The following is a 23,539-nucleotide window of genomic DNA, read 5'->3' as shown; positions in this document are numbered from 1 at the left end:
GAGATGTGATGCAAAGACATAAAACACAGGACCAAAACTAAGAGACTAAGCATAAAATCAGGACTCCACATTCATATATCCTGCAGTCTGAACGTGGAGCTTGGCAGACTCATTCCCTAATGGGTTATCATCACTTACACAGAAGGAAAGTCCTTATTGTCCAACAGTGCAGCCAGATTGGGATCCGTGAGGAAGGAACGTCCTGAGAAAAAGAGCTGATGCCTTCACTTTGCCTTGTGAAACTTCGGATTCAAATGGTAAAGGACAGTTATTCTCAATCTAACCAGGGCATCTTTGGGACACTAATCAATGCCACTGAACTAGGGAGTTGTGTTCTAAACACAGTGTTACATGGACCGTAGCTCGCCACAGCTTTCATCTCACTGGGTGCCTGCTGTTTCTACCTGTGTTCTTGCCAAATCCTTGGTCTTGATGGGGGCAAATTGACATTTCTCTGGAGAAGAATCCTTTACCAAACCATCCAAAATCTCAAAAGTGCTGGTGAGGAATGGCTTCTCCAAATATGCTCAGTTTATTTTTTTAATCTGCTGGAACAGGTCTAAATTAGAAACTAAATATACGTCTGGATGAGAATCACTATACGGTACAAGACGTGGGGGGGGGGGTTTATTCAAAAAGCGTAAACTTTCTGCAGCTGTCCCATATTAAACACTCATTTCATTTTATACACATTGGAAGCATCGCAAAGGGTGAGTTCAAAAACAACAAAACACTTCTATTTCCCCCATACCTGCTTTGCCAGAGACAGCACTTCTCTCTGTTAGGATTAGCTAGGAGATATCTTCAGGAGTCTCCACCTCTAAGGCCTGGGTAACAACTAGAGTTGCCAACCCTGCCGTAGTGGCCAGGGGTCTCCCAGAATTGGCCTTAATCTCCCGGTGGCTATTAAAAGCCATCCAGGAGATTTTAGTAGGCTGCTAAAAGTCCAGTGGGCAGTGCAGCAGAGCTAAGGCGGGCTCCCTGTCTGCCCTGGCTCTACGCGATTCCCGGAAGCGACTGGGAAGTCCCTCTGTCTCTTAGGTGCAGCGGTGGCCAGGGGGTCTCTGCGCACTGCTCCCACCCAGAGCACCCACTCTGCAGCTCCCATTGGCCAGGAACTGTGGCCAATGGGAGCTGCGGGGGCGGTGCCTGCAGGCAGGGGCAGCACGCAGAGCTGCCTGTCACCGTGCCTCAGTCACAACCGAGGATACCAAATTCAGGACATACTGCTCAGGAACAGGACAGATACACCACAAAACTGGTGGCTATTCTCCCATAAGAAAGATCATTTGAGCGGATACACACTGCGAGGTGACTTTTGTCAGGGAAAATACCCGGTTTTGGTGACAAAATACATCCACCCTCAAGAGAGATTTATGTCTTTTTTTTCCTCTACGTTTTTGTCGACAAACTGCACGTGTAGACACCACTTTTCATTTCATCGCTTTAATCGACCTTCAGAAGGTGTCCCACGATGTCCATCCTGACCGCTCTGGTCAGCAGTTTGAACTCCATCGCCCCGCAGCCAGGTAAACAACCATCTGCTCCTCCCTCTTAGAAGCCCCAGGAATTTTTGAACTTCCTTTGCCTGTTTGCTCAGGGTGGAGAAGTCGCATCACATCTTCCCAGGTGACTATGGTGGGTTATCGCAGCAAACGCTCTCCCGCTTGGACCACTGCGGAGCTGCTGGTTCTGCTCAGTATATGAGGAGCGGAGGCTGCGCTTCAGACGTGGGAATTGGGATACCTAGGGGTAGATTGCTCGAGGCTTGTGCGAAAAGGGCTGTGATCGGAACACGCTGCAGTGCAGAGCGAAGATAAAGGAGCAGAGGCAGGCGTACCATAAAATGAGAGAGGCAAACCGTTGTTCAGGTGCTGCACCTAAGACCTGCCTGTTCTATAAGGAGCTGGATGCTATCTTCAGTGGCGAACCCACCTCCATCGCGAAGAGGCCCGTGGATACTTCAGAGGGCACAGAGGTGGCGGAAAGGGGACCTAACCCGGAGGACGAAGTTTTGGATGAAGAGGGGGAGTTAGATGAGGGTGTGCAGCTCCTGGTGGAGTCGCCCGGTGGGGCAGACAGCCAGGAACTGTTCTCCACTCCAGAGGTGTCTAGCCAGTCTCAGCGGTTGCTCTCCGGGGAGCAAGAAGCAGAAGAGGAGACGCCTGGTAAGTGGCTGTGGCCTGTGTAGTGCGGAGGTGGGTTCTGGTTACAGAAATGTGGGAAGCTGGCTGTGTGTCCGTGACCTGGACATTTTCCTGTGTAGCTAATCGGTGCGGTGGAACAGGGTGTTGATGCATGCCGAGATCTCACAGGAATCCTCCAGAGAGAGCTCCAGGAGAGTTTCCTGGAGGTAATGGGCAATCCTCTGCCGAAGGGTTCCATGGCAGAGCAGCTTTGTTCCTTCCCTCATTGTAGGAAACTTTCCTGTCTCTCATGCACTTTTCATAGATTCATAGATTCTCTAGGACTGGCAGGGACCTCGAGAGGTCATTGAGTCCAGTCCCCTGCCCTCGTGGCAGGACCAAATACTGTCTAGACCATCCCTGATAGACATTTATCTAACCTACTCTTAAATATCTCCAGAGATGGAGATTCCACAACCTCCCTAGGGAATTTATTCCAGTGTTTAACCACCCTGACAGTTGGGAACTTTTTTCTAATGTCCAACCTAAACCTCCCTTTGCTGCAGTTTAAGCCCATTGCTTCTTGTTCTATCCTTAGAGGCTAAGGTGAACACGTTTTCTCCCACCTCCTTATGACACCCTCTTAGATACCTGAAAAATTCTGTCATGTCCCCTCTCAGTCTTCTCTTTCCAAACTAAACAAACCCAGTTCTTTCAGCCTTCGTTCATAGGTCATGTTCTCTAGACCTTTAATCATTCTTGTTACTCTTCTCTGGACCCTCTGGATTTCTCTACATCTTCCTTGAAATGTGGTGCCCAGAACTGGACACAATACTCCAGCTGAGGCCTGACCAGCGCAGAGTAGAGCGGAAGAATGACTTCTCGTGTCTTGCTCACAACACACCTGTGAATGCATCCCAGAATCACGTTTGCTGTTTTTCCAACAGCATCACACTGTTGACTCATATTTAGCTTGTGGTCCCCTATAACCCCTAGATCCCTTTCCGCCGTACTCCTTCCTAGACAGTCTCTTCCCATTCTGCATGTGTGAAACTGATTGTTCCTTCCTAAGTGGAGCACTTTGCATTTGTCTTTATTAAACTTCATCCTGTTTACCTCAGACCTTTTCTCCAATTTGTCCAGATCGTTTTGAAGTTTGACCCTATCCTCCAAACCAGTTGCAATCCCTCCCAGTTTGGTATCATCTGCAAACTTAATAAGCGTACTTTCTATGCCAATACTGAAGTTGTTGATGAAGATATTGAACAGAGCCGGTCCCAAAACAGACCCCTGCGGAACCCCACTTGTTCTACCTTTCCAGCAGGATTGGGAACCATTAATAACGACTCTCTGAGTACGGTTATCCAGCCAGTTATGCACCCACCTTATAGTAGCCCCATCTAAGTTGTATTTGCCTAGTTTATCGATAAGAATATCATGTGAGACCGTATCAAATGCCTTACTAAAGTCTAGGTATACCACATCCACCGCTTCTCCCTTATCCACAAGACTCGATATCCTATCAAAGAAAGCTATCGGATTTGTTTGACATGATTTGTTCTTTGAGTCCCTTCAGTATTAATAGGTCAATACCATCTAGTCCTGGTGACTTATTAATGTTTAAATTAACAATTTGTTCCAAAACCACCTCTATCAGCACCTCACTCTGGGAGTTTTCCTGAGATTTACCAGCTACAAAGAATGGCTGAGGTGTAGGAAAGTCCCTCACTTCCTCTGCAGTGAATATTGATGCAAATGATTCATTCAGCTACCCTGTGTCACAGAGCCCCCGGGCGATGCTCTGGAACTGCTCCCCACCAAGCCAGGCAGGACTTTGGGGAGCCTCCTCTCCCTTGGAGCAGACTGTCTGCAGGGCAAGAAGCTCACACGGCTTCACCTCCTGGGTCTCTCCTTGGGGCATTCAGCATCCTCTGCCCCTCCGTGCGCTTCCCCCAGTGAGTCTGCCCAGGCGGGGTCCTGGGGGGGCACAGGGTCCTGCACCCCCACTTCGCCTTTCTAATCTCCCTGAACATTTCATAATCACCATCCTAGTCAGATGGTCAATAGCATATTCCTACTGCTACACTCTTATTGTTCAAGCGTGGAATTTCTATCAGTAGAGATTCTATGGCAAGTTTGATTCATTCCATTGTATTTATTTTATTTGACTCTATGCTTTCTTTCACATGTAGTGCCAACTATCCATTGCTGGCCTGAGACCCGGTCAAACCCCTGCACCCATATTAAACCAGCCTTGGGTGAAACTCAGGACATTCACCATTAAAATGGGAAAAAAGGAATGTTCTGGTGCTGATAAAGCCCCCCCACCTCCGGAATGTCCCTAACGAGAGTTATAACCACCCGGGTGGTAAAGGGGAGACACCCCAGCGCTGGGAAATTTGGGCGGCTACAGAAAGAGACTCGACAAATGGTAAGAGAAGCTCTGACCGTCGTTTTTATGCTGACCATCTGCACAAGTAGAGAAGGTCACAGCTAAGTTACAATTCGGGTGTGAAAGATACAATGTGAAAAAACGTGGCTGGGAAGGAGGACAGTGTAGGATAATGTGCTCGGTTTAGTAAATTTGAAGGTGGTAGCTAGTTTTACTGATATAACGCAAATGAAAAGCAATGTTCTTTGGGAATCAACCTCGGACTGCAGTACAACAAGCTGCAAAACTTCGTACCCACTACACGATCAGGACGTGTATGGGCGCTGGGAACCCGTAGAGGATGGATCCTGACTGGCCATCGGCTGAAATTTGTCTGTGTAAGGAGAGTGGTGAGCCTAAGAGATTTGCTTGGTATTTGTGTTGTGTGAGTGTTTCTAATAAATAGATGTTTAGAGAACAGCTGCGTAAGGCTCTTTCACTGGGAAAAGGTTCTCTAGACCCATAGAGCCCCGTGGGTAAGGATGTCTTAAACTCCGATCCCGTGGTAGGGGAGAGGTGGGGTGTGTGGGTAAAACCACCAGCACAACCCACTCTGCCATTCCTGTATATTTTGTATTGTGATATTACCGTGTCCCACTGATTATCATCATTCCACCAAGTTCGGTAATACCTGTTTTAATCAATCTCCTCATTTAAAACCAGGCATTCAAGTACACTCCTTTGAGAATTTAGCCTTCTTGCATTTGTATACAGCAACCTATCACATTTGTCAATATTTAGTTGTCTGCCTTCATGTGATGTAATTGAATAGGACTCTTTTTATTTCACAGTTTCTCTTCTGCTACTACCTCTATTTTATGAACTTTTATCCTCTACTCTTTACTAGGATATACAGAATCCCCACTCAGCGATCGTCCCCTAAGGGATGGCTCTGTCTGACCCATGTGTTCCTTCACACCGATTGCCATTCCCCCAGCCTGTAGTTTAATATGCCCTTTATGAACTCTTTAATTTTACATGCCAGAAGTCTGGTTCCATTTTGATTTGGGTGAACCCCATCCTTTCTGTATAGGCTCCTCCTTTCCTGAGAGTTCCCCTAATAACCCTCAAACCCTCCTCCCTAAACCATCATACAATGATGAGTCAAAAGAGAGTGACTTTCACATGTGCAGCAGATGAAGATCTTTTAAAGCTAGAGGGCCTTCAGCCATCTGCTGTCACAGTAATGGGTTGGCTCCCGAGAACGTGCCGTGGCCACGAAATCTGAGCCATGTCATGCATTTGAGTCTGAGCCCTACCACTGACAACTTTCTGACATGCGTTGTGGATTTTTCTTACATTCTGCAGGAGTTTCTCTTCCAAGTCTTGCCTTCATACCAGCATTTGTCTTAAGAACATGATTTTTCAAGTGCTCTCAAATTTACATGTAGATATTGGACTGGTAGCTAAATCAGAGTTTTGGGAGCATTGCTCCATCGGCTATTGGTGTGAAAAAAAATAATCACATCCCTACCTGACATAGCTTGCTGGCAAAAGCTCTAATGTAGACACGGTTACAGTAGCAAAAAAAGTCCATTAAAAAGAAATCAAGGAAATTAAACACCCGTAAACTACATTAAAGCAGAGTTAAGGTTGCCCAGTGCGGCCTCATGCCCTTCCAGCATGTGTATAGGGGTGAAAGTAAAAACCTCTGAAAACCAGGAAATGACTAACATGTCGGGGTGTCGCTGAAACAGGACAAACCTGAGGGTGCCTTAACTCTTCATTTCCCCTTCCAAGAACCCAGGGGACAGGACTCCTTACCCAGCGAGGTCACATTCTCGTAGTTCTCCTGCATGACATCCCTGTAGAGGGCTCTCTCAGCGGGGTCCAGCAGAGCCCCCTCTCCCCTGGTGAAATACACAGCCACCTCCTCGAAGGTCACCGGCCCCTGAAAGAGAAAGAGCCCCCCACTCTGCACCTGCTGCCCAGTGACAACCCCACCGGTCACAGGGGAGAGGGCCAATCACATGGAAGCTGTGGGAGGCAGTTGTCGGCATAGTCCCACCCCACCCCACCCCATCAGAGCAGCCAGGAGGCATCAGGGTGAGGGGAGAAAGAGAGAGACCCTCACCCCTCCCAGCAGAGAGCGGGAGGGGGGCAGGGGTCCTCACATTCATCTCTCACCTACTTGCCAGAGGCTGATACAGGGGATGGAGCCCCCAGCAGGGCCCAGGGACAGCCCCCTGGTGGGAATCCCAACACCCTCCCCACTTGCAGCAGGTGGATGGGAGGGGAAGGGGGATCTTCCCTGGGCCTCACGGGTGGGTTCCCCTTCATCTCTCACAGCAGCCTGCGGCTAAGAGGTTCAGAAATGCCCCCCTCCTTTGTATTTACTGCCCTTCTCCCGTCCACAGGAACCCACCAGCAACTCCCCGGTAATCCCTACCTCAACCGGCTCCACTGCAGCCATTTCCCTTCCCGGGTGCCTGGAAGGATGGAATGAGCTGGAGGAAAACATGGCTCCAACGCTGCAGCCTGTTCGGGCAACAGGGACACGTCAGAACAGGAAATCATTTCCCAGCACGATTCCCGCCCCCCCCGGGCTCGTTCCCTGCCCACGGATGTTCTAGACCAGGGACGGGCAAACTTTGTGGCCTGAGGTTCCGAAAGCGTATAGAGGGCCGGGTAGGGAAGGCTGGGCCTCCCCAACCCCTAAACGCCCCCTCCCACTTTCCACCCCGACTGCCCCCTTGAAAACCCCCGACCCATCCAACCCCCCCCCACACACACACTCCTTGTCCCCTGATCACCCCCTCCCTGCCGCGGCCCTTGGGCCCTTTAAATCCCGGCCCGGGCCCGGGCCCGCAGCTCCGGCGGCCGGGCTGGGGCTGGGATTTAAAGGCCTGGAGCTCCACCGTGGCTGAAGCCTCAGGCCCTTTAGTTCGCCCCCGGGGGCTCCCAGCCACCTCTGCAGCTGGGAGCCCCCTGGGTGATTGAGGGGCCCCGGGACTCCCAGCCACAGCTGCTGCCCCAGGGCCTTTAAATGTTGCGGCCTCGTCGCCTCTTCCGGCTGAGCCCCCCCGGGACTGGGGCTGTGGGGGGGAGTCCTGTGAGTTACTGCCCGGGACAGACACATTCACAACCAGGGCGGCCGCCGCGGGGCCTTCACGGAAGGAGCCGGGATGAGGGACAGAAACACCCCCTGCCCCAGGGGTCACGTGTTACCCAGAGACAATGGGGGTCTCTGGCTCCACGGCTCCAGCCCCAGGCGGGGGCGGGTCAGATCGGGGGGGGGGGGGACATGAGAGTTCGCCTGCACCCCAATCCCCTGCCCCAGCTCAGAGCCTGCACCCCTCACTCAAACTCCCCATAGCCTGCACCCCTCCTGTACCCCAATCCCCTGCCCCAGCTCAGAGCCTGCACCCCTCACTCAAACTCCCCATAGCCTGCACCCCTCCTGTACCCCAATCCCCTGCCCCAGCTCAGAGCCTGCACCCCTCACTCAAACTCCCCATAGCCTGCAACCCTCCTGCACCCCCAACTCCCTCCCAGAGCCGCGTGTCCGCACCCCCTCCTGCACCCCCAACTCCATCCCAGAGCCGCGTGTCTTAAATCCAGGCTGGGGCGGGTCAGATCGGGGGGGGGGGCGGGACGCGGGGAGATGAGAGTTCGCCCGGGAAGCGGGAAGGCACCGGCGGGGGGAGGGGCAGGGGGGGTCTCTGCAGGGGGAGGGGATGAGAGGCGGGGGGGCCGGGGGGGTCTGTGCGTGGGGAGGGGATGACAGGCGGGGGGAGGGGCCGGGGGGGTCTCCGCGGGGGGAGGGGATGAGGGACCGGGACCGGGGGGGGTCTGTGCGGGGGGAGGATGAGGGGGAGGGTCAGGTTGACCCCGGGACCCGCCCGTACCTGGGCCGCAAAGGGCGGAAGCGGCCCCGGGGCAGGCTGGGAGATGTAGTTCCGGACGCTCCCGGGAGCGGAAGTGACGTCGGGCGGGGAGGCGGGGCCGGGCTGCGGACGCGCGCCGGGGCCGTTGGAGCCTCTCCCGGGGACGGGGCCGGAGACGGTTGGTGCCGTTGGAGCTCTGGGCATGCGCAGATCGCGGCACGCGGGGAGAGGGGGAGAGCTGCCGCCTCCAGGTACCGGAGCGGGGCCGGGGCCGGGCGGTGACTCTGCCCCAGTGTCCGGGGGGAGGGGCCCGGCCCCACTGGGGTCCCTGCGTGGGGCGGGCGGGGCTGGGGGGGCAGGTGACCCCCCCGAGGAGCGGGGAGAGAAGGGGGGGCTGAGATCCCCTCGGATTTACCGCTGCCCCCCCCGTGGGGACCCCCCTCCCCCCCCGCCCCGCCCCCTTTCTCCCTAGAGAGCCACGAGCAGCGCCCAGGGTGACCCCCCCTCCCCCCACCCCTGAGAAGTTCCCTGCCCCCCCCCCCCGATTGTGCCCCATTTTCTCCCCCCTTCGCCAGTGGCCAGTTCAGGTCTCGGGTTTGGGGGGTTTCCCCCATTCCCACCTGCCGGGATTTGTCCTTGTGCGGGTGGGAAATGGTTCCCCCCAGTGACTCCTGAGCTGGGCAGAGGCTGGGGGGCCCTGAGACAGGGACACCTCTGGGCTGGGCTGGGGGGGCCCCTCTCTGCTGGCAACGGGGCCTGGGACGGGCCAGGAAGGGGAGGGAGGAGCAAGTGTCCCCCCCCCATGGACACGGCCCAGCCCCAGGTTTCCCCTCCCAGCTACTCCCCCTCCCCCCATCCAGCAGCCCCCCCCCGCCCCCCCCACACTGCTAGTCACATTCCCAGACCCCACTGCCAGCCCCTCCCCCACCCTGCCCAACCCAGCAGGCCCCCCCCCCCCCGCTTGCCAGTCACTTTCCCAGACCCCGCAGCCAGTGACCTTCTGGCTCCAGCCCCCTCCTGTCCCCTGTGAAACCCACATCACCCAGGGCTCCCCCCCCCGCCCCCCCGGCCGTGTGAGTGTGGGGGAAGGGGAAACCATCCCATTCTGCTGTGGATTGAATATCCCTGTATAACCCCCCCAGTTTCCCCCCTTTTCCCTTGAACTGTTGAACGATGACATAAGATCTCCCCCGATGTTGGCGCTTCTCCCTTATATTGGCAAATATTTAGTGTGTGCCCCATTTCCCCCTCAGGTCTGAAATACTGAGCTCAAATGCTTGGAAATCTTCCCGCTTTTCTCCCCAGGTGTGTGACTGAGGTCAGGGCCCTTATCGTACTGACCGTGGCTCAGGCCTTGCCTGAGATCAGGTCCGCCCGTGTGCCGGGCGCTGCACAAACCCTGACTGAGTTTGGAGGCACTTGTTGTGCCAGGCCCTGCATCAACACCAGGTGAAATCAGGCTCCCATTGTGCCAGGCCCTGCAGAGACCCCAAGCGAGATCAGACCCCACTGTTGTGTCAGGTAAAACTGAGACCTGGACCGAGATCACGGCCCCCCTTGTGCCAGGCAGCGCATGGCTGCGGCCCAGATTGCTGGCTCCATTGTGCTGCGCACTTCAGAGACCCCGACTGAGATCTGTGTCCCCGTCGGGCCTGGCCCTGCACTGACCCCGACCCAGATCACACCCCAATACTCTACTGGGCGCTGCACAGACCCCGACAGAGATCCTGCCCCCACATTTTGCCAGATGTTGCAGGGACCTCAAACAAAATCCGGGATCCTGTAATGCTGGGAGTTGCAGAGCCCCTGACTGAGGTCAGGCTCCTGTTGGTCAGTGTCAGTGCAGAGCCCTGCACAAGATCAGGTTCCCATTCTGACAGGTGCTGAACAGACACTAAGGGTATCTCTACCCTGCCACTAAAACCCCCCAGCTGGCCCAGGCCAGGTGACTCAGGCTCATGGGCTCAGGCGAAGGGGCTGTTGAATTGCAGTGTAGGTGTCTGGGCTCTGGCTGGGGCCAGGCTGTAGGACCCTGCGAGGTGGGAGGGGGCAAAATTGGGAAATGAACCCAGATTGTTTGTTTGAATTCTTGCTTCTCCCCTTAACCCCAAGCCCAGCGTGTGTGTGTGCAGTGTTGTTTTGGCCTGTGTTTGCCTTGCATTGGCTTCCAAGGGAGACTGTGGAATTTCCTTCACTGGAGGTTTTTAAGACCAGGTTAGAGATACACCAGTCTGGGAATGTCTAGGGATACTTGGTTCTGCCTCAGCACAGGGGGCTGGAGTAGACGCCCTCTCAAGATCCCTTCCAGGCCTACACTGAAATAATTCTCTTTTGTGCTGTGTTGTGTTTGACGCTGAGCTGTTTCGCATGGTGCCGTTTGGAACTGTGATCGCACCATGTTGTGTAGCAGTTTTATGGTGCATTGTTTTGCCTCAGCTTGTTTGGTACCTGTGCTGTGTTGGTTTGAGTTGAGCTATTTTCCATTGTGTGCTTTTGTCCTAGGGTGTCTTAGTTAGAATTGTGTTGCTTTCTTTTCCTTTGTATTGTCATTTTATGCTGTGGAGTGTGGGTTTTTTGTTGTGTTTTTTTCTCTGAATTGCCTGACATTGTGTTGTGGTGGGTTTTATTCTGTATGTTGTGTTTTCATACGTATCTATTGTAGGGCAGCCTAGACATGTAGGGCCTCAAGCTGTCATCAAGTCCAGCTCTCCCTGGCGAGGCAGGGCCCGGTCTGTGTGGATTATCTCTGTCAGAGGTTTGTCCTGCCTGCCAGCCCCCTTGTCAGACTGTTCCCGAGCTGACCTGCCTTAGCTCTGGGGACACCCACACGGATCTGAGTGGTGAGCAGCTCTGGAGAGAGGAGACCCCAGTGAGAGGGCAGCTGGGTAAAGAGGCTGAAGTGGGGAGGAGAAACATTGACGTGCCCGAGGTCTCCCAGGCTGTCCGTGACCGAGCTAGAAATAGAGCCCAGTTCTAGGGCTGTTTTGGGCACTGAAGGTCTCTGCCACCCTGGTGTTTCAGGCACTGGTGCAAACCCTTAGTACAGACAGAATTTACGCTAGTGCGCTCTGATTGGCACTGGTGCACCATGTCCCAGTTTGAAGGCTTGCGGTGGTCAGGGGGACAGTGACCTCACGGTACCAAAGCAGGACGTCAGCAGAGCAGACGCACACACCGTAGCTCTGCCTGGAACATGCAGCATTCACTGCCAGACGGGCTGGGCGATTTTTCAGGGGCCCAGCTTGATGTGCCTGGCTGGGGTGGATTCAGTTCACGGGGCTCTGGGGCGCTGATCGTTCGGGATGTTCCTTTTTGCATAGTCAGTTCTTTCCCTTTATTGTTTCCCGCCCCCACCACCTCCTGTGCCCGATGTCACTCTCTTCTTAACTTGCTTCGGTTATTTCAGTTCCAGTTTTTAAATGGGATCTAATCATTGCAAAGCTGAATGAAAGACCAAACAAACAGAACCATTTGAATGTTGGCTCAGAGCTGGTAGAACTGTACCTAGTGAAGCTCTGCTGTAATGACCTGTAAACTGCATCTGACGCAGTGGGGATTCACCCCCGAAAGCTCATGCTCCAAAACGTCGGTTAGTCTGTAAGGTGCCACAGGACTCTTTGGTGCTTTTACAGCTCCAGACTGACACGGCTCCCCCGCTGGTACTTGTACTGACCTGGTCCCCGTAGCATGTTCTGGTGGGGCGGATAAAGCAATGTCAAAGAGGCACAAGCGCGTTTTAGGGCGAAAGGGCTCGTCCGGTGTTTGCTCTCTAGGGAGCATGTCACCGGCCAGGCCTTGCAGTCTGTCAGGAGTCGTGCGCTGGGTTGTATTTAGTCATCTCAAAGTCAAAGGCTAAGACGGCTGGTTCACAGTGTCCAATGAAATCTTGCAACCAGTTATACAAACAGACTCTGATGCTGATAAAACAACCTGGTGTTACTGTTCAGTCCCTTCAAACTATGTAATTAAAATGATGAGATAAGCACATGAGAGATGAACCGATGGCTAATTTCCATTTCTTAATGCCTGATATTTTTACACTGGCTCACACCATCTGTAGGATTTTTTTAAATTGATGCACAGCAACCAGTCAAGTGAATTAATGAATGCCTGTCAATCACGGATTGCTTTCTGGTGCAAAAGCATCTGATTAAGCACCTAATTAAAACTGTACCATTTCAAATGGAAATGTATCAACACAGCTTAGCTCCAGTGTGTTTAAATGGGAATGAAAAGTTCCTAAATACATGGCAGGATGGTAAATGGGGAAAATAAACGGAAGTTCCTCTACGTAGTGCTGAGGACTTCTGCTCCCAGCCCTTCACGGGCTCTGGCCTCTTGGCTCCCAGTCCCCCATTAGCTGTGTCCCCCTCCCCCAGCCTCAGCCCTGCGTTTACTGCAGATCTTCACTCCCCTCAGCTAGGCGAGGGGGTTGGCTCTGCAGCCACTAAAGCATCAGCTGACTCTGGTCTTGCTGATACTGTCTCACATATTGGGGTATTTAGCTTTCAGGGAAGGATTGATCAGAGTTACTGACTCTGGGAGGTGGGGGAGAGGAGAGGCTGAGAGGGAGTTTGCTCCTCACACTCTGTAGGGCCATGTTCAACCCTGGTAGCCTCCATGTTACCTCATCCTCCACCCTCCCCCGTGTGTGTCTGCTCATGTGTCAGAGTGTCACCTTCTGATCATAATGCCACTGGCCTCAGCAGAGCTTCCCGACAGGAGCTACGTCACGATGGGGATATGGCAAAGACCAAGCGACACTTTGCCAAGGGATCTCTGTGTCACTGTCTAACCCCCTAGGCCAGGGAGAGGGCAACTTTCTGCCAATGGCCTTCAGGACGGGTGCTGAGTTCACTGCGGTGCCCCTCGTCCCCTCTCCATTTCCCTTCTCACTGTGCTGTCTGGGACGCTGCCCCGCTTCCTGCTCCCCAGGCCACCCCGTGTCTACTCCATGTGCCAGGCTGCTGGCAGCCCCCAGGGAGAGGCCATCCAGCCCCTCAAACTGGTGCCCAGCTGCTGGGCCTCAGGCCTTCTGGGGTGCAGCTCTGAGAGTCCCATTGGCCCCTGCCCCAGGGGTGCTACGGGGCACGTCCGTCTAGTGTGTCAGGGCTCAACCCCCTGGCTGAGGCCTCGGGGCACTTTCTTCCTCTCTCGGGGCACCAGGGGAAACAGCAAAAGAGCCGACTGTCGGCAAACAAGGGTAAATAAAGGAATGAAAGAAAGAAATGGCGGGGGGGGGAGTAAATGTGGACAGCTCCCATCAGGATCTGGGCCCCTCTTACTTCTGGGAGCATCTCAGTCCCCTTCAGAGTTTACTGGGTCTCGAGTGCAAGTTTCAGCCTGCTCCCCCTTTGAAACTTTCCCCCCAGCGTCCAAGCAGCAGACAGATCATCAGTTCCTTCTGTATGGGGGTTTTTACCCCCTTCCTGCCATGTGCTCTGAGCTGCTGGGAACTCAGCTAATGGGAAGTCAAGAGCACAACAACAGTGATTTGTCTTATTTAACATCCCATAATAGTCTATCTGGTGTTGATGAACCTTTCCTACCAGGCGGGGTGTAATGCGTTCGGTTGCCAGTCAGCACTTCACCTAGGTAAAGTTTCTCTCCTGTCCGGTGATTTACAGAGCCACAGAGGCTCACAATGCAACTAGTCAGATATTAACCCAGGCAGCAACTCACAAGCATTCAGTAAAGTCTAAACACGTTGTTATAATTCTAATTCCTGTTTTAACAAGACTAACCCAGGGGAGCCAGACTGATTCCAGCCGTGCGTTTGTCCCTGTTCAGTTAAGACTTGGGAGCTTTTGCAAGAGCTAACACCTCATCTGCCAGTGTCACAGGCAGGCTGGGCAGGGATGGTGTCTCTGGCCTCTGTTTGCCAGAAGCTGGGAATGGGCGACAGGGGATGGATCACTTGATGGTTCCCTGTTCTGTTCCTTCCCTCTGAAGCACCTGGCACTGGCCGCTGAGCTAGATGGACCATTGCTCTGAGGCAGTGGGACGTTCTTATGTTCACAGTCTGTATCAGGAGTATCTACTCACTTGGACTCTTTGGGGAGCCACAGAAAGAAACAAGATGTGCTGAGGCAAGGAGGCCCCGTCTCAGCGCCCCCGGGGTCACCCTTCCCAAAAGCTAAAACTAGGCCCAGCCCATGAAGGGGGCACTCCCAGGAGAGACTGGATAAAGGCTGGAGCATCCAACAACTTTGTAAACCTGAGAGAGCTGCCTTGGGAACAGTGACAGGGAGAATCCCCAGAGTGACTCCTTTGATTCTGCTCTTCTCTGGTCTTTGGTTCATGGAATCACAGAACTGGAAGGGACCTCGAGAGGTAGCTAGTCCGGTCCCCTGCACTCAAGGCAGGACTCAGTATTATCTGGACCATCCCTGAGAGGTGTTTGTCCAGCCTGCTCTTAAAGATCCCCAACGATGGAGATTCTACAATCTCCCCAGGCAATTTATTCCAGTGCTTAGCCACCCTGACAGGAAGTTTTTCCCTAATGACTGACATAAACTGCACTCGCTGCAATTTAAGCCCATTGCTTTTTGTCCTGTCCTCAGAGGTTAAGAAGAACAATTTTTCTCCCTCCTCCTTGTAACAACCTTTTATGTACTTGAAAACAGTGATCGTGTTCCCTCTCAGCCCTGGTCTATACTGGGTGGGGATCGATCTAAGATACGCAACTTCAGCTACGACAATAGCGTAGCTGAAGTTGATGTACTGAGATCGACTTATCACGGCGTCTTCCCGGCGGTGAGTCGACTGCTGCCGCTCCCCCGTTGACTCCGCCTGTGCCTCTCGCGGCGATGGAGTACAGGAGTCGACAGGAGAGTGCTCGGGGATCTATTTATCGTGTCTAGACTAGACACGATAAATCGACCCCCGATAGCTCAATCTCACCACATCGATCGCCACCGTAGTGTAGACCTGCCCTTAGTCTTCTCTTCTCCAGACTAAACAAACGCAATTTTTTCAATCTTCCCTCAAAGGTCTTGTTTTCTAGACCATTAATCATTTTTGTTGCTCTTCTCTGGACTTTCACCAATTTCTCCACATCTTTCCTGAAATGTGCTGCCCAGAACTGGACACACTGCTCCAGTTGAGACCTAATCAGTGCGCAGTAAAGCGGAAGAATTACTCCTCATGTCTTGCTTACAACACTCCTGCTGATACAGCCCAGAATGATGTTCGCTTGTTTTGCAGCAGTGTAGCTCTGTTGACTCATATTTAGTTTGTGATCCACTGTGACCCCCAGATCCCTTTCCGCAGTTCTCCTTCCTAGGCAGCCATTTCCCATTTTGTACGTGTGGAATTGATTGTTCCTTCCTAAGTGACGTACTTGGGATTTGTCCTTATTGAATTTCATCCTATTTACTTCAGACCATTTCTCCAGTTTGTCCAGAGCATTTTCAATTTTAATCCTATCCTCCAAAGCACTTGCAACCCCTCCCAGCTTGGTATCGTCCGCAATCTGGATAAGTGTAACAGAGAGACTCTGCTACTGGGAGGGTTTCACCCTGTCTCAGAGGGTTACACCCTGGTGGGAGGGGGCTAGGCCTGTACTGGGATAAGGTCACTCTGTGCTTCACATTGTGGCAGAACCTAGAATGTCCATTAGCAGGGAAACATCCTGGGGGGAATCGGCTTGTGGAATGGACAAAAACTCCACCTGAATTTTCTCACCTTGCCCTTCTCGCCCTGGCAGGTTACAGAATAACGTCCACGTTTCGCTCCAGATCATCCCCTCCTCCCAGGAGGAAGGAAATGGCTTCAATGGAGCTGGCTCAGGTAAGGGATTATCAGGGAGCTGGTGGTGGGTTCTGCTTGGAGGGAGAGGAGCAGTAAATGCATAGGAGGGTGGGAGCTGCTCCAGGTGGTGGGAGGCAGGAACTATCTAGAGTGGGAAAAGGGAGGGGACAGGAGGTGACAAACCTGCTGAGACTTGTGTAATCTGGGGCCTACTTTTAAACAATAGGAGTGGAACTTCCCCTCTTCGTGGAAGAGGAAATAACCCCTCAGCCAGGGCTGGGAAAACTTCCCAGGCTTCCAGTGCTGGAGCCGGAATCTACTGACACTTCATTAGTTACCACCACCCCCAATCTTTGTGGCAACTGCAAGCTTTATCAGTGATTATTTTATATCCTCTTGCAGGTCATTGATAAGAATGTTAAATAACACAAGGCCAAGAACCAATCCTTGTGGGAACCCCCTAGAAAGAAATCCACTCGACCGTGGTTCCCCATTTACAATCCCAGTTTTTAACCTATTTAATAGATGCCCTGTGTATTTTGTATGTTGCTAGTTTTCTAGTCAAAATATTCTGCTGAACCAAGTCATATGCCTTATCGAAGTCTAGGTATATTACATCAATACTATTAGTTGCAACCAAACTTTTGATCTCACCCAGTAAGGATATCCAGTTAGTTTGACAGAATCTGTTGTGTCTAAAACTTTGTTAATGGGCACTAATTATATTACCCTCCTTAAATTCTTTATTAATGAAATCCAGTATCGGCTGCTGCACTCTTGTAATTAGCTGGGTCACCTCTTTTACACGTTTTAAATATTGGCACAGCATTAGCTTTATTCCAGTCTTATGGAATTTCCCCAGCATTCCAAGTCCTAATTAAAATTATCATTAACAGTCCACCACGCTCCTCCACCGGGTCTTTGAAAACTCTTGTTATCTGGACCCGCTGATTTAAACACGTCTAACTTTAATAGCTGCTGTTTAACGTCCTCATGAGTTAATGTTGGAATGGAAAGTGTGTCGTCAACACCTTATGTTATGAGTTACTTCATCTGTTTTTCTCCAAATCCAGGAGAGAAACATTTATTGAACACTTTTACCTCTTCTGCATTATTTTTGATAATTCTGCCATTTCCATCTAGTAATTTACCACTACCATTGTTAGAATTAATTTTGTACTTAATATACTTTTAAAAACTTCCCTCTTATTTTCATTGATTGATCATTGATTTCTGATAGCTTTAGGGTGACCAGATGTCCCGATATTTAACCCTTTGTCCCGCGTCCCGATTGATGTATGATCGGGACACCAATTGTCCCAATAATCAGATAAGGAGGCGGCGAGTTCCCCACTCCTTGCCTCCTTCTCCCTCCCCCAGCATGCCGCGTCCCCACTCCTCCCCTCCCTCCCAGTACTTCCCACTGCCTAACAGCTGTTTGGCGTGGGTTGGACTTTCCGGGAGGGAGGGGGAGGAGCAGGGATGCAGCACGCTCGGGGGAGGAGGCGGAGAGGAGGCAGGGCAGGGGTGGGCACTCGGGGGGAGGGGGTGGATTGAGGGGGGGCAAGAGTCGTGCAGGGGCAGGTGAGCACCCACCTGGCAGACGGGAAGTGGGCACCATCGGTGAGTGGCGGGGGATTGAAAAGGAGAGTGGCGGGGGGGTGAAGAGGAGAGGGGTGGGTGGGGCCTGAGGAGGGACGCAGCAAGCCAGCAGCAGGCTGGGGCATGAGGAAAGGCACAGTGCGGGGGGAGGAGGACTGAACGGGGGAGTGGAGCCTGGGGCAGAGTAGGCGGGATCCTGGGAGGAGTGGGGGTTGGACTATTGGCGGGGCTGATGGCACCCCAATGTGTCGCGATATTGCAGGCTTGTGATCTGGTCACTCTAGATACCTTCTCTTACCAATTTTCTACAATTCTGACCTTCTAACTTCTAGTCTTTACTATTGACTTCCCCTTTCTTCCATATATTTTATTTGGAGAGTGTTGGGATTCCTACCAGGGAGCCACCAGCAGGGTCCAGAGACAGCCCCATCTCCTGTATCAAGCTCTGGCTAGTGGGTATGTGATAAATGTGACGACCCTGCCTCCGTCTGTCAGCTGGGAGACACACAGGTTCTCTCTCTTTCTACCCTCCGATGGCTCCTGGCTGCTCTAAGCAAGGTGGGGTGGGACTCTGTTAACATGGGCCTCCCGGAGCCTCCATTTACCTGGTGCTGCTGTTCCGTGAATAGTGGGGCTGTGAGTGGGGCAGCAGGTCCTGAGTGTTGGACTCTTGCTCTTTCAGGGGCCGGTGACCTTCGAGGAGGTGGCTGTGTATTTCACCAGGGAAGAGGGGGCTCTGGTGGACCCCGCTCAGAGAGCCCTCTACAGGGATGTCATGCAGGAGAACTACGAGAATGTGACCTCGCTGGGTAAGGAGTCCTGTCCCCTGCGTTATTAGAAGCTGTGGGGTCTCTGAAGAACCTGAGCAGTAATAACTTTATACCTTTATTCGTCATCCAAGTTTTGACAAGTTTCCTTGTCCCCCTTTTTTTGCCTCATCTCCCACCCACTAGTATAATTTTTGGACATTTGCCTTTTTGGTGCCATCAGTCATTTGAAAATTGCATTGAATGTATCCTTACTGGCTACATTAATAACTACATTAATCACTGTAGCTTTCATGCCTTTTCCTCAGTGTAAGAGGAAAATACGTCGCCTGTAGAATTCTAAATTGAGTAAATAGGTGTGTGACTCATGCCTGGCTTGTGTGACAGTCAGATGAGCTCCTCTTTCGATAGGAGAGCGAATAATGTTCCCATTCAGGACCCCACGGGTGAAGGGAGAACAGAGCCGTGGGTGGGGAGGAGAACGGGGGAGTAGGTAATTCTGGGGTGCCAGGACACGGGGAGGGTGTGTGCAGGGTTAGAGCTAAGAAGCAGCAGGGAGGGAGGAGGATGTGAGAGACGAGGAGGGAACACAAGAAGCTCCCAAGGTGCCGGGAGGTGGTGCCGGCTGAGAGTAATGGGAAGAAGGGGAGGGGAGTGTGGGGGAAGGGCACCCGGGAAGTGGGCTGGGTGGGTCAGTGGGAGGGAGGAGAGGTTTGGGGATCTAGAGCTGTGGGGGATCCCAGACCTTTAACCCCGAATCCCTGCCCAAGCCTTGTTGCTTTAGAGCCTCCACTCCAGTTTTATTTCTGTTCAGTTTCACTTCATTATACATTCCCCCCCCAATATTGTTATTTTAACTCTTGACCTCCCTCTCTCACTCATTACCCCCCTCCCCGTATAACCTCCCCATCTCTGTGCACAGCGACCCCGGCCACCGACCCTGAGTCCTTGCTGCATCCTCCCTCCCAGAGCAGGGCCCCTTCCCAGGCACACATGGGCACTTTGTTGATGATGTCACAGGCTGGTGGTGTAGCCTGGACAGTGTTTACACCGATAAGACGACGTGTTGGGGTGCAGCTCGCCCTTGTACATGGCTACTCACCGTTAATGGAGGAGATGAAATTGGGTGAAACACACAGACACTTGATTTATAATTGAAATCATAGACAAGGATCAATACACGTAACGATTAGAGTCAGAGAAGTATAGTAAAGAGGGGCTTGCACGGTGCGGACTTAAAAGCTATGGACACCAATGGAAACAAAGATCGAGGCGCAAGGGAGCCCATCAGACGGGAGGCCCTGCCTCAGTTTACACTGTCTCGGGGACCTGACAAAATGAAAAACTGGTAACTAGAAGACGTATTTTCTCTGGTTTCTTATGGAAATAGGATGGCGATATACCACATCTGCTCCTTTGCTCTGATTACAATAATGTCAATAGCTGCCCCAAACCATACCTGGCCTTTGGGAAGTCCATAATTAAGCATCAAGCCTCAATACTCATGATTTGCATCACTGATTTATTAATAATTCAAATATAGGAATGCATCCAAATGCTGAGATACTTCATAGCAAACTAATTGCTAGAGCCCGCCCCAGACTTCCTTCTTTCAGAATCCTGTGGCGTATTCCACCCGCTTGTGGTTCCTCATTAGTCTCTCAAAATGAGGGTGCGAAATATCTGACCTGGGATTGTCTCCTTAGGCCTATTCAGGTAAATCCCACACCTCCCACAAAGGCTCCACCTAATACAACACCACTGGCCATCACATACAGCCCCTCTCCAGTGCATTATCAACGATCTACAAGCTATCCTGGAAAATGATCCCTCACTCTCACAGAGCTTGGGAGGCAGGCCAGGTCCTCGCTTACAGACAACCCCCGAACCTGAAGCAAATACTCACCAGCAACTACACACCACACCACAGAAACACCAACCCAGGAACCAATCTCTGTAGCAAACCTCATTGCCTACTCTGTCCCCAGATCTACTCTAGCGACACCATCAGAGGACCCAACCACATCAGACACACCATCAAGGGCTCATTCACCTGCACGTCTACTAATGTGATAGATGCCATCAGGTGCCAGCAGTGCCCCTCTGCCATGTGCATTGCCCAAACCGGACAGTCTCTAGGTAAAAGAATAAATGGACACAAATTGGACATCAGGAATGGTAACATACACAAGCCAGTAGGTGAACACCTCAATCTCCCTGGTCATTCTATAACAGATTTCAAAGTCACTATTCTTGAACAAAAAAACTTCAGAAACAGCCTTCGAAGAGAAACAGCAGAACTAAAATTCATTTTCAAATTTAACACCATTAATCTGGGCTTGAATAGGGACTGGGAGTGGCTGGCTCCTTACAGAAGCAGCTTCGCCTCTCTTGGAATTGACACCTCCTCATCTATTATTGGGAGTGGACTACATCCACCCTGATTGAATTGGCCCTATCAACACTGGTTCTCCACTTGTGAGGTAACTCCCTCTTCCTCATGTGTCAGTATATAATGCCTGCATCTGTAACTTTCACTCCATGCACCTGAAGATGTGAGGTTGTTTTACCCACGAAAGCTTATACCCAAATAAATCTGTTAGTCTTTAAGGTGCCACCAGACTCCTTGATGTTTTTGTGGATACAGACTGACACGGCTACCCCCGATACTTGACAATTCTAACATATCCTAACATAATTCTCTAACCAATTATATCCCACTACGTAATTTACTCACACCTAGCAACATGAATTTTACAGCACATAGAAACAATTAGAGAACCAGACTGATTAACAAGGTAAAAGTGGTGACCATAAAGATAAGACAATAAAGAAAAGAGAGTTTGACAACCACAGCCATTGATAAGGGATTTATTGCCAGAGAGGATGATTTATAATAATAATACTAACTCTTCTGCCACTTTGAGCCAAGGAAGCTGGCCTTGGTATTCTACTGCTTAAAAATGAGCAGGGATTACAACCATGGAATATTCTTTGTGACGAGTATCCCACAAATTCCACTGACCTCCCTTCTTTTCTTTGCCTGGAGTAGGGTTTCCAGTTTCCAAACCTGATGTGATCTCGCAGCTGGAACGAGGAGAAGAGCCGTGGGTCCCGGACCTCCAGGCCTCTGAGAAAGAAGTGCTCCCGAGAGCTGCCTGCACAGGTGAGGACTTGGTTAAACCAACTCAACAACTGTGTGGGAATGCAGGAAACATTTGGGATGCCCTACAAAGACCCTGTGAGCTCTCCAAGCTCAGGATTGTTCCCTGCAGATGTGGAATCATTATGGCAGATGTCACTCATGGCTTCCCTCCTATTCTGACTGACAACTTGCAGCAGGTCCCTCCCCGGTCTCGCTTTCCCTTGAGTGTTCTGGTGAGATGTGGACCAAAACTGATCCCTTCCTCTCTCCTCTGGGGAAAATCAGCTTGGGGAAAATCAGCTCCTGAGAGGTTTGATCTCTCCCATACATATTTTGTTTTTTTCATCCCTTTTTCCATTCCTCTCTCTGACATTTCCTTTCTTTCTGGCACAGGGAGTGACCTATGCCTGGATTCGCTCTGTCTCCCATCAGGTGATGGGATGGTGAGTGAGAATGAGAAGAAGAAACTCCAGCAGGAAGATGCTCAGCAAGTAGAACCACATGGAACGTTATCAGGAAGATCCAAAGGGAATGTTTCCAGGAGTTGTGCACTCCCAGAAAAAGCAAAAGCCTGTGAGACGCAGCAGATGCCAGAGGAAAACTTCAGTAGCCACTCAGACCTTATAACCCGCGACAGAATCCACTTGGAAGGGAGACGCTACACATGCCATGAGTGTGGAAAAATCTTCCATTGGAGCTCACACCTTATCATACATCGTAGAATCCACACAGGAGAGACGCCCTACACGTGCTCTGAGTGCGGGAAAAGCTTCAGTCAGCGTTCAAAACTTATCTCACATCAGAGAATCCACACAGGAGAGACGCCCTACACATGCTCTCAGTGCGGGAAAAGCTTTAAGGACAGCTCTGCCCTGAGCGCACATAGGAGAATCCACACGGGTGAGAAACCTTATGGATGCTCTGAGTGCGGGAAAAGCTTCAGTCAGCGTTCAAACCTTATCACACATCTTAGAATCCACACAGGAGAGACGCCCTACACATGCTCTCAGTGCGGGAAAAGCTTTAAGGACAGCTCTGCCCTGAGGGCACATAGGAGAATCCACACGGGTGAGAAACCTTATGGATGCTCTGAGTGCGGGAAAAGCTTCAGTCAGCGTTCACACCTTATCACACATCGTAGAACCCACACAGGAGAGATGCCCTACACATGCTCTGAGTGTGGGAAAAGCTTTAAGCAGAGCTTTGACCTGAGCAGACATCAGGGAATCCACACGGGTGAGAAACCTTTTGGATGCTCTGAGTGCGGGAAAAGCTTCATTCAGCGCTCACACCTTATCACACATCGTAGAATCCACACAGGAGAGACGCCCTACACATGCTCTCAGTGCGGGAAAAGTTTTAAGGACAGCTCTGCCCTGAGCGCACATAGGAGAATCCACACGGGTGAGAAACCTTATGGATGCTCTGAGTGCGGGAAAAGCTTTAGTCAGTGTTCAAACCTTATCACACATCAGAGAATCCACACAGGAGAGACGCCCTACACATGCTCTGAGTGCGGGAAAAGCTTTAAGCAGAGCTCTGCCCTGAGCGCACATCGGAGAATCCACACGGGTGAGAAACCTTATGGATGCTCTGAGTGCGGTAAAAGCTTCGGTCAGGCTTCACACCTTATCACACATCAGAGAATCCACATTTGCTAATTCCCACATAGTGATCTGTGCACCATCTTCACTGTGGTCTCTCAGCTCCCCCAGATCAGTTGCCTGCTTCTGCCTTTTGCAGCTCACCCTTCTTTGGGGTCAGTCCTGTGATCTTTCCTATCAACTCCTTTCCTTCTGAGTCGTAGGAGTGCGTGTCCCTCCAGCCAGGAATGTTCATCAGCTCCAGGTGGGGGAGAGGTTTGATTCCCAACAAGCTACACTAAGGCA

The 23,539-nt window shown here is 51.8% G+C and overlaps 1 protein-coding gene across 1 annotated transcript in view; it reads left to right on the top strand.

Annotated features, from left to right (window-relative positions):
• The window catches only part of LOC123356631, an 871,996-nt gene that overhangs the window by 720,332 nt on the left and 128,125 nt on the right, over window positions 1-23,539 (top strand). Inside the window, 1 exon segment of the mRNA XM_044999988.1 lies at window positions 22,315-23,238. Coding sequence (XP_044855923.1) covers window positions 22,315-23,238 — 924 coding nt within the window.

This window comes from Mauremys mutica, chromosome 26, assembly GCF_020497125.1.
Source record: "Mauremys mutica isolate MM-2020 ecotype Southern chromosome 26, ASM2049712v1, whole genome shotgun sequence".
NCBI lineage: Eukaryota > Metazoa > Chordata > Testudines > Geoemydidae > Mauremys > Mauremys mutica.
The sequence above is the reverse complement of the archived record's forward strand: the minus strand, read 5'-3'. Positions and strand labels throughout refer to the sequence as shown.